Raw genomic sequence first — 14,763 nt, forward strand, 5'->3', positions numbered from 1 at the left:
GAGCCAACGTGCCGCAAACTACAGGGCCCATGCGCTCTGGAGCCCACGTGCCACAACTACAGAGCCCACGCGCCCTGGAGCCTATGCACTACAACTAGAGAGAGAAAACCCACAGGCCACAACTAGAGAGAAACCCGAGCGGACTGTGCGCTGTAACGAAAAAGATCTCGCATCCCTCAACAAAGATCCTGTGTGCAGCAACTAAGACCTGATGCAGCCAAAAAAATAAGGAAAATAAATAAATAAAATAAATATTAAAAAACCCCACAAAGAACAATTGCATTACGATACGGATCTTAACTAATCACAATCTACTTCCTATTAGTACTCATACAATTTTCGGTAAACTGTAGAGACTTTGCTCCAGTATAGCTCCATTCCTTCCTTCCTCTTTTGTGCTCTTAATGTCATGTATATTACATCTATATATGTTATAATATAAACTCAACCACACAGTGTTATAGCTATTGCTAAAGAAGTTGAGAAGAAATAAGGAAAAATGTATTAAGAGAGACACTTATATTAACCCAGATATTAATCATTTTTGCTGCTCTTCATTTCTTCTTGTGAATTCAAGTCACTAACTGGTGTCAGCCTGAAGGACTTCTTTTAGTATTTCTTGTAAAGAAGTATACTAGCAATGAATTCTCCTAGTCTTTGTTTATCTGGAAATGTCTTTTTTAAACCTTCAGTTTTTTTAAAGGATAGTTTTGCTAGATATAGAATTTTTGATGGACAGTGTTTTTTTCTTTCAGCTCTTTGATTATGTCATTTCACTGTCTTTGGCCTTCATTGTTTCTGATGTGAATTTTATTGTGGTTTTCTTCTAAGTGGGTCATTTTTCTCCTATTGCTTTCAAAATTTTCTATCTTTGGCTTTCAACAATTTGTGAAGTGTCTATGACTCACTCTCTTTGTTTTTATCTTATTCGGGGTTCATTGAACTTCTTGGACCTGATTAATGTTTCTCATAAAATTTTGGACATTTCTGTCATTGCTTCTTCAAATATTTATTCTGAGCCTTTCTGTCCTCTTCTTCAAAACCTCCCATTACACATATTTTAGAATGTTTGATGTTGTTCCACAGGTCTCTGAAGCTCAATCATTTTTCTCTCTTTTCTCCAGATTGGATAATTTATATTATCGATCTATTTTCAAGTTCAGTAATAATTCCTTATGACATCTGGAACTTACTCTTTAATACTTCTAGAGGACTTTTCATTTCAGTTATTGTACTCTTTAAATCCATTGTTTCCATTTAGTTATCCTTTCATAATTTCTGTATCCCTATTGAGAATCTCTATCTATTGGTTCTTCGTTGTCCTACTTTCCTTTAACTCTTTAAAAATATTTATTTACTTTCTTTATTTTTTGGCTGCACGGGGTCTTAGTTGCGGCATGTGGGATCTTTGTTGAGGCATGCAGGATCTTTCATTGTGGCACGGGCTCTGCATTGTGGCGTGCGGGCTTCTCTCTAGTTGTGGTGTGCGGGTTTTCTCTCTCTAGTTGTGGCGCATGGGCTCCAGGGTGTGTGGGCTGTGTAGTTTGCGGCACGCGGGCTCTCTTGTTGAGGCGCACTAGCTCAGTAGTTGTGGCACGTGGGCTTAGTTGCCCCGCGGCATAGGGGATCTTAGTTCCCTGACCAGGGATCGAACCCGTGTCCCCTGCATTGGAAGGCAGATTCTTTACCACTGGACCACCAGGGAAGTCCCATTTCCCTTTAACTCTTTAAACATGGTTTCTGTTAGCACTTTGAACGTAATTATAATAAGTGCTTTGAAGTTTTCATCTGTTAATTCCAACATCTGGGAACACTCAGAGACAGTTTCTTTTCTTTCTTTCTTTTTTTAAAAAATATTTATTTATTTATTTGGCTGCGCCGGGTCTTAGCCGTGGCATGCGGGATCTTTGTTGCTACGTGCAGGATCTTCTTTGCGGCATGCAGGATCTTTAGTTGCAGCGTATGGGATCTAGTTCCCTGACCAGGGATTGAACCCGGGCCCCCTGTATTGGGAGCGTGGAGTCTTAGCCACTGGACCACCAAGGAAGTCCCCAGAGACAAACAGTTTCTATTGACTGTTTTCCCTAATGTGGGTCACACTTTGCTGTTTCTTTGCATGTCTTGTAATTTTTTTTTGCTGAAAACTGAACATTTTATTTTATTTTATTTTTTAAAAACCATTTCATAGTTTTTAAAAATTAATTAGTGAATTAACTTATTTTTGTCTGCATTGGGTCTTTGTTGCTGTGCTCGGGCTTTCTCTAGTTGTGGCGAGCGGGGGCTACTCTTCATTGTGGTGCGTGGGCTTCTCATTGCGGTGGCTTCTCTTGTTGTGGAGCACGGGCTCTAGGTGCGGAGGCTTCAGTAGTTGTGGCTCGCGGGATCTAGAGTGCAGGCTCAATAGTTGTGGCGCATGGGCTTAGTAGCTCCACGGCCTGTGGGATCTTCCCAAACCAGGGCTCCAACCCGTGTCCCCTGCGTTGGCAGGTGGATTCTTAACCACTGCGCCACCAGGGAAGTCCGAAAATTGAACATTTTAGATAATATTTTTCATCAACTCTGGATTCTCATATTCCCTTTCCCCTTAGAAGTAGTTGTTTTGGAGTGTGTGTGTGTGTGTGTGTGTGTGTTCTAACTTGTTTGTTTCTTTGTTGTGTGACTATTCTGGGCTAAGTCTGTGAAATCTGTCCCCTCCCCGCCCCACACTGTGCAGTCAGTGGTGTCTCTGCTGAGTTAAAAAAGAAATAGTCCAGTTTAAAATTTAAGCCTGGTTCTCTAGGGGCTGCCCCCGTATCTGCCTAGCTTAGAGGCCAGACAATGATTGGACAGAAACTGTGCTCAAACATCTCAAGCCACTAAGGCTTGTGTGCTCTGCTGATGGATCTGTGTGTGGGAGGGGGAGTTCTTTCAATCTTCAGGCTATTTTCAGGCCTTCCCGGGGTTTTTTCCACTGACCCTTTTGAGTCTCCTACATACCTGTGCACAGCCTCAAGGCAGTCAGGAGAGTGTGGATGGCTTGGGACCTCTCCTTTCTCCAGCTAGGCAGGAATATGCTTGTCCCAATGAACCACTTGCACAACCTGTCTAGTAGAACTGAGCTGTTGGCCCTTCCCTGTTGTCTGCCCTTGAGAAGTTACTTCAGTTGACAATGCCCCCTGGTGTGGATATTACCCACCACTCCAAATTGACTTAGCCACCTGCAAACCTAGGCAGAGAAGCTGCTGGCCTTCATGAGCTGCCTTGTCCTGGGAGAACCTCCATGCAGTGTAGTATCTTCAGATCTCTCTGGCTCCGGCCCATGTCCATCACCACATCTCATCTCACTCTCCCGCCTCTCTCTTTCCCTTATAAAGATGCATATGATGGCATTTAGGGCCCACCTGGAGAATCCAGGACTATTTCCCCATCTCAAGTATCCTCACTGTTTCTGACCTTGGAGACTTTCTCTTATTTTCCCACGAGCTCAGCCATTCATTCAAAAATGTTTTTAGACTTCATCCTATGTTTTAGAGGTTCTGGACCAGGAGGGTTGCTCTGGACGCGTGGTCCACATTGCTCGCAAGGCCTCCACTGCATTCTCACACTGTGCTTGTCTCCACCCACCCTCCAGCTTCCTGTCACTTCCTGCCGTGTCTCCATCACCGGGAATCATGTCTTTAGAGCGACCGCCCCGGCTAGTGCGCAGAAGGCACTGGAGGCGGCCAGAGCTGAGGCTGGGAGGCTGGAAGGAGCAGGTCACTGCAGGTGGCCCAGTGGCCTCCGCAGGCTCTCCCTGCCCCCAACCCAGCCTTTGGAGGCCAAATTCCACAGTGTCAGCCGGAGGGACGCATGCTTGGATGTGCAGTTTTCCCGTGTCCCTCACCAGCTTGGGTCCTTCTGCAGCTCCATCTCCTCACACTGGGGCTTGGGTTGGACTCTGCGCTCTCAGGGCTCAGCTACCAACCCCCCATGGTCACTTCTGGGTCCCTGCTCCCCTCTCTGCTGCTTCACAGGGTCCTGGTCCTGAGCCATGGGGCACAGAGTAGGAGCTCAATGAGTGAATGGGCGGCTCAGCCAGAGGTTGGGCCGACAGGCAGTGTGGATGCCAGGTGGGAAGTGACAGGGGGGCGGGTGGTGCGCGAGTGCCCGAGCAGCCCAGCACACCCACTCCCCAGGTCTTGCTCCCTGCCTTCTCCCCCAAACTCTCCAAGGTGCTCAGGAAGCTGCTTCCCGCTGTTTAGGATCTTACAGAAACCATTTATTCAGGAACAATTAAGGAAAGCAGCCGTGGTGTGCATTCCCAAGGGTGAGATGGCCCTGCTGCAGGGACTGCTGGCCCTGGGCCGGGTCCGTAAGCGGGCTGGTGTGTGTGTGAGTGTTGACACATAGACACACGCACACACACGCACACACGCCGCCCATGAGGGGTATGTACTGCAATGAATGACTGTGTGTGTGTGCAGCTCGGCCCCTTCCCCGCCCCCCAAACCCACCACGGCCGTGTGGGACCCACAGCAGCAAAATCCAGGCCTGCTTCTTCCCCTCCCCCACCCCAGCTCTTGCTTTGAGACCCCATCTCCTCTGGCGGCAGTTTGACCACCCTCAGTCACAAAGAGCCCCAGTGATCCTGTCAGGACATCTGGGGGAAGAGGAAGAAAAGCATCTTTTCAAATGTCAAGTGGATAAACAGTCAGGGCGCCAGATGTGCGGCCGGGAGCCGCCCAGCGGCTCCCAGGCCGGCGCCCTCCCCTCTAGTGCTGCCCAGCAAGGAGCCACCCAGAAAGGGGCTGTCCCTGCGGACGCTGGGTGGCCGCTGCGCCTCCAAGGCCATGTCCCCAGGGAGGCCCCCAGTCCCAGGAAGCCCAAGCCCTCTGCGGAGGAGCAGTGGGTGACTATGCTGGTGTCGGCGGTGCACCCCTCCCCATAAGTAGCCATTTGGGAAGAGGGATGGGACAGGGAGTGGGTCCCTGTGGCAGACGAGGTGGCCGGAACGGGCCCACGGCCCTCCCGAAAGGGAAGCCGCAGGGGGCTCGGCGCCCGGCCAGCTCGGCCGAGTGCAGCCACCTGGAATGGTCTCTGGGGATGGGAATCCCCACCCCCCCCACCGAAGGAAAAAGGAACAGTCGCAGAAGAGGCAGGTTCTGGAGCGGGGTTCTGCCCACAAGCAGCGCGGGTCAGGCTGGCGGCCCCAGGCCCGGCCCATAGGCACGTTTAATAGGATTCCTGTGGATGTTTCAAGTGGGTAGGACAGGCCTGTCCCCACCGCCACCCTGGAGGGGCTCCCGGCTCCTGCCTCGTCCCACAGCTCCACATGAGGTATTGTGCTCTCCCCGCCCCCCCAGGCCGAGCCCCCTCCCTCCTCTTCCCCAGCACGCGGGTGGCTGGGCTGGGCGCACCCGCTGGGGGACGGCCCGGGGCCCTATGTGGCGTCCAGCTCAAAGACGCCATCGCTGGTCGGCGTGGTGAAGAAGGAGGGCGGGTCGGAGGCGGCCGACTCCTGCCCCCCGCTGCCCCCATCCCGGGCGCGCCGCTCCTCCAGACGCAGGCTGCGCTCGAAGTCCAGCAGCTGCCCCATGAAGTTGAAGTTGGGCGAGATGTTGGACTTCTTCCGCTTGACCAGGTCGTAGGCGTCGTTGAGCGAGAGGTGGCGCTTCTGCATGAGGTAGGCCACGGTGACGGTGACGGAGCGGCTGACGCCGGCCAGGCAGTGAACGAGCACCCCGCAGTTCTGGGACAAGGCCTCGTCTAGGTGGGGGCAGAGGGGGGCCCGCGTGAGGTGCGGGTGGTGGCCTTCCGGGGGGTCCCTGGCAGTCCCCGCCCCATCCTCCGAGCTGGGGAGCTGCTCCAGTGGTGCCCGGCCCCCGCAGGGCCATCCCGGCTCGGGGCTCTGGGGAGGCAGCTGAGCCTGGAGGAGCCCAGGTGAGGGACAGGGAAGACGTGGGAGAGGCCAGCAGCCAGGGCCGGGGCTGGGGAGGGAGGGGGGAGTGCAGAGCGGCCTCACCAATGAACGCGATGGCCTCCGGAAAGAACTGGGACAAGTTCTGGCTCCAGTGGTCCGAGATGGGGATCTGCTTGTAGTGAAAGTCGCCGTTCTTCTCGAAGAGGTTAGGCAGGTTTGGGGTGACATTGAGGATGTAGCGGATGCCCAGCTTGGCCAAGCTCTCCACGTTGGCCGAATCCCGGGCACTGCCCAGGTAGAGGTTGGGCAGGATCTGGACCGGGAAGGATGGCAGCAGCCCCGCTGGGGGGGGCGTGGCACCCTCCGAATCCAGGCCACAGCTCATGGAGTCTCGGTCAGGCTCGGATTCCGCGTCGGAGCAGTCGGAGCCCAGGCACAGGCCACCGAGCCCCACCACTGGGCTGGGCACCGGAGCTGTGCTTGGGCCCCCACGGCTGTCAAGGCTGGTCTCACATAGGTGAGGGCACTCGGCCTGGAATCTGCTGAAGCCACCTGGGAGGGGACAAGGGGAGGATCCCGGGTAGCCGAGCGCCCTGGCTGGGGACAGGGACCCGACCCTGGACAATTCCGATGCCTGAGGGGGCTGGCAGATGTCTCCGAGAGGAACTCGAAAGCCAGCAGTCTGACCTACACTGGTCTCCCGTGTGGTGTGCTCGGCACTGGTGGCTGCTGCTCCGAACGGCAAGGGCCCACTGCAGCTGCAAGGCGCCAGGCGGGGGCAGAGCCACCCAAAGAGGACCTTACACCCCCCCAGGGCCAAGCCAAGGCAGGCACGAGGGCTCAACAGAGTTTAGATGTACTGCCAGCCTTGGGGAGGACAGCGGCCATCAGTTAAAGGAGAGGAAAGGTTCAGATGTGAGTTCTCTGCCTGGGGGTCTCCTGACCCAGGTCGACCAGGGGCACCCCGAGGCCAGGGGCCGGGTCACAGCCGTGTCTGCGCTCTCCTCAGGGATGAGGTCGACCCCAAGGGGCAGAGAGCCTGGGAGAGAGTGCAGCGCTCCACCTGGATGGTCCCAAAGTCCCAAGAAGTGAACATCTCCATCTACAAACAACTACTATTTCCCTGGGGATGGCGGTGGGGGCCTGGAAATTTGACATTTTATGTATTTCTATGTCCCTGTGCATTCAGAATGGAGCAACAGACGACAGGCCAATGACCCTCCTGGATGGGGAGGTGGGGACAGCTGGCTCTGTAGGTTCATGGGAATCTCGTCCCTACCCTGGATCTCTGGGGGTGTTTGGCTTGGCAAGGAGCCAACATGCCTGTATCAGCCCATCTCCCCTCCACCCCCAAGCCCTGCCATGACCATGGCAGGCGGGGGAGGGGGGAGCTCTCTGCCTCCTCCTGCCTTCACTGCTTCTCTCCCTCTCTCTTCCCCTCCCCCTTCCAGACCCTTTGCTGAGCGGGATTTGTCCTCTTGTGGCTCCAGCCTCCTTCACCCATGGCTGAGCAGCTGGGGGAGGGGGTGATATGATGGGATGGGGGCTGGGAGCCCGAACTGGGCATTCCATTCTTGAGCATCCAGGGAGCCAGGTCAGGGCAGGTTCTCCCCATTTTCCAGACTCAGAAACTGGGGCTCCCAAGAGTGAAGGACTTCCCCAAGGTCATGCTCAGGGGAGGGAAACCTCACCTCCACTTTAGACAAAATGAGGCCGGGCTTGCCCAAGGTCAAATGAATCGTGAATGTCCTCAGAAGGTGGGGCCCGGCCCTCCCTGGGCTGGGGTCCTCCCCGGGCTGGTGCCCGCGGGCCACCACCCGCACCTACCCTGTAGGTAGTAGGCCAGGTAGCCTTCCTCCCGCAGCTTCTGGAGCAGGGTGCCCAGCACCGACTCGGCCTCCCACTCCTCGGCCTCGGCCTCGGCCTCCCCGCGCCGGTGCCGGCCCCCGCCCTGGTCGTACAGGAGCACCGGGGCGGGCGGGGGCGGCTGCAGCGGCGGCCCAGGCAGGAGCGCGCGCACCGACAGGCTCCCCCGCCGCAGGCGGCGCAGCAGCAGCGCGGGCAGGGCCACGCTCAGCGCCCCGCCGATGCGCGCCGACTCGTACAGCTCGCGGCTGCGGCAGTCCAGGAGCAGCAGCCGCGGCCGCGGGGGCGACAGCTCCCGGCGCAGCCACAGGCACGAGCGGCCCAGACCCTCCATGGGCTCGCGGCTCCTGGCACGTCGGGCCCCGAGAGCTGCAGAGAGAGGGAAGGCGCGCGACGTGAGCTCGCGTCCTTCGCGCCCGGCCGCCAACGGGCGCTGGCCCGGGGGCCAAGACGGGAAGCCAGGCCCGGGTCCTGAAGGCGGGCGCCGAGGGTCCCGCAGGGACGCCCCTCTACTGCCTGATTTTCTTCTCGTACCCCTCCTACAGTAAGGATATGCAGAAAGGCGCCCCTTGCGCCCCAAGAAAAACGCCCCAGGCAGCCACTCGGCGTTGCTTCCCGTCCCAGGAAGGGAAGTGAGAGGTCCCCCAGAAGAGGAAGGCTGGGGGTCCAACGGCCCCTTCGAGGGCCGCCGTGGGTCCCTTCCTGGCCACTCCTGGGGGCCCAAGGCCGCAGCCATCTCCCCCCACACCCCCTTTCTGCGTCCGTCTCTCACTCTGCCTGCCCGCAGTCACTCCCCACGTTCGAGCTTCCGACTTGGGGGGCGTGTGCGCGTGAGAGGGGGTCCAGCCCGAGATCTCCCGCATGGCCAGGCGGGCCCGGGTAATAGAGGTGGTGCCGAGGTGCTGGACCTCGGCCGGCCGGACCTCTCGGAGCTGCCCTCCTCCCCCCCGTAGAAAACAAAAGGAGAGAGACCTGGAGCGTGATCCCGCGGCGAGCGGCCGCGCGCGGACGTCCCAGCCACGGCCACCGCGGGACGAGGGGCGCCGTCCGCGGGCAGGGAGTCCCCGATCCCGGCCACCGGGAAGAGGGCGGGGCAGTGGAGCAGGCGCGCACGTGGAGGCCGAGTCCACTGCCGCCCGCGCACCGGCCGCTTCCTGGCAGTGGGACCCAGCTTCCACCTTGGAAGCTGCTGCCTTTGGACGTGGAGTTGCCGTTTGGAGGGGCGGGGCGGCGGGGGCGGGCTCAGGGGGGCAGCGAACCAACGGGTGCCCTCGACAGCAGTTGAGTGGGCCCTGCAAGTGGCGCGCTGAGCCGGGGCTTCCACCGAAGCGGGACTGGGCCAGGGCAGAGGCCAAGGGCAGGTCAGGGGCCCAGCAGGGGACCAGCTGCAGCTCCCCTGGCCGGCGCCAGTCAGGCCCCTGGAGGCAGGGGGAGGGGTGGGGACAGGAGCCCAGTGGCCCTGCCCCAGAGGCTGCCTCCAGCCCTACTCATTTGGGGTGACCACCGCGTGCCCTGACTGGACTTCAGTCTATATAACAGGCCCCTCACAGCCACCGCCTTGGCTACCATGGGATGCCGGTGAAATCGTGGAGGGGAGGGGGAAGCGGGACCAGAAACCCACTGCTGCCTCCTGGCCAGAACCCTGCCCAAGGCCAGCTGGAGGGCTGGGCAGGCAGAGGGCAGCTTCTGGGCACCACAGTGGCTTCCTTCGGACAGGCCAGGCCAACGGCCCCGGGAGCTCTGTGCTCTCAGCCCTGAAGTGGGGTGCTCTCTCTTACCACATTATTGATCCTGGGAGCCACCCCTGGCTCCTCGTTTTGTCAAGAGCCGAGTCATGTCCACTTAAATGTCTCTCACATCTGGACATTCCCCTCTGCCCCCTGCACCGGCCTGGGTCACCATCATAGCTTCCAAAGGCCTCTCCCTACCTCCAGGCCTGTGTGCCTCAACCCCCCTCAGCCCTGCCCTGCAGCAAAGGCCCACGGTGTCCTCCATACCTTCCACGGACACAGGATGGCGAACAGGCAGGACACACCGGGCCGCTGCTTGCACAGCACTCCCAGGCCTGCAGGACAGGTCAGTAATAAACCGAGGGGCCGAACAAGATAATACCAGGTGTGATAAGTGCTGAGACAATGAAACGAGGTGGGGGAGGTTTCTGAAAAGTCTGGTCTGTGTCCCTTCTCTGCTTCAAGCCCATCTAAAGCAAACAGCAGAGTTGAAGGAAAATGTACAGCAGATAAGATAAAGCTCATACAGCTTAATCAAAAGGTTAAGACTCCTATAGATAAATGGGCGAAGGAAGCAGAAAAGACCGCGCGAAGGAGGAGATGCGATCGGCCCAAGGCGTTTGGGGGAAGGTTCAACCTCAGTCGTGGAAGGAAAGTAAATTTAAAAAAAACAAGGTAACAACGACAGAAAACAAGGTAACACTTCCCACCTGTCACATTAGTGAAATGTTCGCAAAATGAGAGCTCCCGGTGCTGGCAGGGGTGCTGTGAAACTGGCCTGCTGCTCCATTGCTGGTTGCTAGAGGGTTCTCTGTTGGTGTGGCCCTTGTGGGAATTAACTTGGTACTATGCTTCCACAGCTGGGAAGAACACCACACCCTCTGGCCACTTTTGGGAATCCACCCCAAGGAACTAAGTAAAAGAAGGCAGAGCTGTGCACACAGGATGAGCACCACAAGACAGTAACTAAGGAGTGAGGGTGCAAAGCCACTGGAGGGCCACTCTCTGGGACGGCTCAGTCCAGTGTGGCTGCCGAAGACTCCTCTCACGGACCACAAAGAAGGTGAGAAAACGTGGGAGGTAATGCTGGGGAGAGGGCAGCTTACAGAGAGCCAGTTGCCTCGAAGGGGCCTCCAGTCGCCCCCTTCCTCCCTCCCTCCTTCCCTCCCTCCCTTCCGGGCCCAGTGCGCCACCAGCCTGGGACATGTCTAGGTCTCTGGGCTGAGTCCCACCACATGCATCCAGGGGCCTCAGGCAGCTGGGCTGGGTCCCCTTGCCCCTAGTCCCGGCCTCCTCTGCAGCCTGTCCTGATTCTGTTCCTTCTTCAGCCATCCCCCCTCCCCACAAGGTTTCTGTCTCCCTCCTCTGTGCTCCAGGGCTCAGTTCCCCGAGGTTGCCAGCTGGGCCGGAGCGGAGTGGGGGGCATTTCCTTTCCCTCACATCCTAGCTCCCAGAGACAGAGGTTGGCTGCCACCTGCCCATGGGCCCCAAGCCTGGGGGCTCCCTCCAGGCCTGCCGCAGCTGTGGGCAGGAGCCTGGGGTGGGCAGGGGCTGAAGGCACTAAGGGGCTCTGCAACATGCCAGCCTGGGGTGTCTGGCTTGGCAGAGTCGTGGGCAGTGGGGGTGGCAGCACCCGACAGGGAGGTGGAGAGATACGTGTCCCCACCCGCCCTGTCCTGAGGGCTCAGCGTGGTTGGAGAGACGGTCGCCAAGCCCCTGGAGGTAGGAGCTCCTGAGGTGCCTAGCCCTGCTTTCTGGAGAGGGCTCCCTGGGGGAGGTGACCGGAGCCGGGCTGGGAAGCTGAGGATGAGAAGGGAGGCAACTTCTGCAAGGGTGAGGGGAGAGGGAACTAGGCTCCAAGAAACCCTAACCCCCGCCCCGGGCTGGGGTTCTGCGGGGCCTGCGCCTCGCAACGCCCGAGGAGGGGCTCCCCTGAGCCTCGCTCCGGACCCCTGCCGGCCAGCCCTCCCGCCGGGAGAGAGCGCTCAGGAGGGGGATTCAATCTCGAAAGTGAGCGCTCGCTGCCCGGCGCCAGCAGCGCCCGCTGCGCCAGCAGCAGGACAGACTGGAACCTGTTGCCACCTCCGCACTGCAGGGCTGAACGCAGCCAAGCCCCCCTCCCCCGACCCTCGCCCGGCCCGCCCGCGCTCGGGCCCCCGCAGCGCCGGCCCCGCCCCGCACCCGCTCCCCGGGCGCGCCGGGCAGGGGGAGGCAGCGCCGCGCGCCGGGGCCTGGGCAGGCCCCCTCCGGCGGGCGGAGCCAGGCCGCGCGCTTCCCGTAGGGTGGGCGCTGCGCCCGCCGCCCCAGCTCCCGCCGGGCGCCCCAGGCCCCCCGCCCGGCCCAGCCAGTGCCCCTCGGAGGCCGCGGAAACGCCGCTGCCCGTAGGCCTCGCGCGCGCCGCGTGCGCCTTCTGGTCCCTGGAGCCTCCCGAGAGCGGCGCCCCGCCTCCCCTCCATCCCCCCCCTCCCCCCGCCTCCCCGAAACACACGGTTCCCGCCGGGCCGAGTGGCAGAATTTCGGCTGTCGCGGCCGGGTCACATGGCCAGGGGCAGAACTCCCAGCGACAGCGTTCCTGCCAAATCCACTGTCTTTTCCACCAAATCCACTTTCCGCTGGGGATGGCTTTCTGCTTTTCCCGGTCGGTCTCCTCGCGGGACTGGGAGTTCCTCCAAGGCAGGAGCGGGTGTGTGCCCGGCCCCAAGCTGGCCCCAGCCCCCAGTGAAGGGCCTGGCACGCGGCGCTCACGGAAGAAATGCTCGTTAACAAAAGAAGGCATGAATGAATGAAACCAATTGTTGCGTGAGGGAGCCCAGGAGGGTACCACTCCTGCTTGTTTCCTCAGCGGGTCACACACTCGCCCCCAACAGACACGCACAAGCACACGTGCGCACACGGCCCTCCCCCCACCGCACAGGCAGACGGGCACACGCGGCACTCCGACTCATGCCCCCAGGAAACCCACCTACTACGTGCGTGCCAGCAACTGGGGCCCCTTTGGTCCCAGCTGGGCCGCCTCCATTTCAGTGCCTGCCTCTCCCTTCCTCTTCCCCGCCCCCTCCCCCCATCTAAGTACGGTACCTTGCACCCCAAGTGCCTTCCTTATCTCTTAGGGAAGAGGCCAAGCCAGTCGCTGGGGAGCCTCGAGGTCTGTTTAGGGAGGCACCTGGGGGTCTCAGGATGGTGAGCTGCTGCTGCGAAGGCGAGCCAGAGGCGCCCGGCAGAGATGCGCCCGCGTGCCAGGTGTTGGGGAGTGGTGGTGGGAGGGACTCGGGATGTGCTGGGGGATGTTGAGGGCTATTTGCGATGGGGGCGGGGCAGGGTGCTGGGGAGCATGAATCCAGCAGGTGTGCATACATGTTGGGGTGTATGGGAGTGCGTGCTGGGGATGCTAGAGGTGTGTGCCTGGGGAGCGGGCCTGGCTTCAGGGAGTGGGGAGGGTCGGCCTCTGGGGTGGGGGTTAGTGTTGGGGTTTGTTCAGGGCTGGGCGGATTGCAGTGTCTCTGGGCTGGGAACGTGGGTGGGGTGTCTGTAATGAGCATATGGGGAGTTGGAGATGGTGGGGCACGGTGAGGAGAGCTATGTTAGTGCAGACATCGCAGGGATGTGTTTGGCATGTGTGTGTGTGTGTGTGTGTGTGTGTGTGTGAGTGTGAACGCGCGCGCGCGCTCGCGCGCCTGGGTGTGTACTGAGGCGTGGCAGCGTCTGGGATGGGTGCTGGCCTGAGTTGGGGACAGTAGTGGATGGTGACTTAGCGGCTGCTGGTGTGTGCACTGCAGGGACCTGGGTCCGCGGTGCATGGTTTGTGCACGCGCCTGTGTCAGGGGGTGTGCGTGGCCATGGACACGGGAGGTGCACGGGCGGGATGTGCACGGGGGGTGTGCGGTGGTAGCACTGAGTGGATCTCCCAGGGGCGCGTGCCTGGGTCTCCAGGGGCGCGTGCGTTGGCCCTGTGGGGTGCGCTCTGGCAAGACTTTGGGGGTGCAGGGTGGAGGAGCGCACGTCGGGGGGCGGCCAGGCAGGGTGGGGGTGGGGTGGGTGCCCGGGCGCCGCGTGCTCCGCTCACCTCCGCTCACCTCCGTTCCGCTCGGCTTCCTGCGCCGGCTCCGCGCGTCGCGGCCGGGAAGTTTCCGAAGCCCGGGCGGCGGGAAGCGCCACAGCCTCTGCCGCCGAGCGCCACCGGAGCCTCGGGCGGCGGCCTCGCTTGGAGCCGAGGGGCCGCCGCCGCCGCCGCTGCGGAGGGAAACTCCAAATCCCGCCTCCGCCGCCGCCTCCTCCTCTCCCGTCGCCGTCTTCTCCGCCCCCTGCCCAGGAGGGGCAATGTCGCCGGCGGCGCGCAGGGAGGGAGCGGGGAGGGGCCGCGGCCTGCCCGGCGTCTCCCTCCACCTCCCCCGCCCGCCTTCCTCCCACCTGCAAGCCTCTGCCCGCTCTGCCCAATGTGGCCCCTCTCCGGGATGTCCCCTGCAGCCCCCGGCCCCCAACGGCCCCGCTGCCTGGGGTCTCCGAGCTTGGGGTGCCGGAGTGGGCTGGGGGGCCCTGACCTAGGTAGGGCCTGGGCTGGGAGACGGTTGCACCGAAGAGTCTCTGCTGGCACCCCTGCTACCCTCAAGAGAAGCGAAGGGACCCATCGAGGACCAGGCGCATCTTGGCCCCCAGAGCCACCTCCTGCCGCCACAGGGGATAGGGCATAAGGTCCAGCTGACGGCACTGCAAGTGTCCCCAACCACCGGTGCCCCTGGCACTACCTTCTCCCTTCTTCATGCATCGGATTCCGGCTAATGGTCATAGCATTTGGGCTTCAGTGCCTGGAAGGGGTGGAGGCTGGACATTGGGGGTGGGGCTGGGAGGGGGTGCTGTCACCAGGCCCGGTTTGCTTTCCTCCGGACCCAAGGCCACCAGGACCTCATTTGGTCCTTATACCAGTCTGGGAGTCGGAGGAGACCTTTCCCATGCTATAAGTAGGGAAACCGAGGCAGTGGTTTCCTGGCGATCACACAGGAGTGCAGGGACAGGGCCCTAGCGGGCTCAAGGCCGGGAGAGCATGGAGAAGAAGGTAGGCAGAGCCGGGATGCCAGCCGCCCCACGGATGAGGGGCGGCCGAGGGAGGCCAGGCTTCCTGGCTAGTGTCTGCAGCAGCCTTGAATTCCCCTGAGTCAGCTCCCCTGGAAAAGAGAGGAGAGGGGCCGCTTTGTTTCCTAATCCGTACATTTGGGGAAAGGCGCAGACCTCATGATCTCCAAGGGCCCTGCTAAGCTTTGCTGCAGTTTCTCTCCAGGTTGTGGGAGCTTGGCA

At 60.2% G+C, this 14,763-nt stretch overlaps 1 protein-coding gene across 2 annotated transcripts; it reads right to left on the reverse strand.

Moving 5' to 3' along the window:
• Positions 1–5,131: 5,131 nt before the first annotated feature.
• Positions 5,132–13,841, reverse strand: DUSP9 (dual specificity phosphatase 9). 2 transcript variants are annotated; one of them, XM_079909859.1, is made up of 4 exons: positions 13,538–13,841; positions 7,706–8,113; positions 5,981–6,430; positions 5,132–5,724 (listed from the first exon to the last, which is right to left on the reverse strand). In XM_079909859.1, exons 2-4 carry the CDS (start codon positions 8,076–8,078, stop codon positions 5,399–5,401), a joined length of 1,149 nt encoding a protein of 382 aa, XP_079765985.1. In that variant the 5' UTR covers positions 8,079–8,113; positions 13,538–13,841; the 3' UTR covers positions 5,132–5,398. The 2 variants fall into 2 exon arrangements, with proteins under 2 accessions (XP_079765985.1, XP_079765984.1); XM_079909858.1 differs by lacking the exon at positions 13,538–13,841 and adding an exon at positions 8,717–8,804.
• Between the last annotated feature and the right edge of the window lie 922 nt (positions 13,842–14,763).

Source organism: Stenella coeruleoalba (assembly GCF_951394435.1).
Source record: "Stenella coeruleoalba genome assembly, chromosome: X".
Taxonomy (NCBI): Eukaryota; Metazoa; Chordata; class Mammalia; order Artiodactyla; family Delphinidae; genus Stenella; species Stenella coeruleoalba.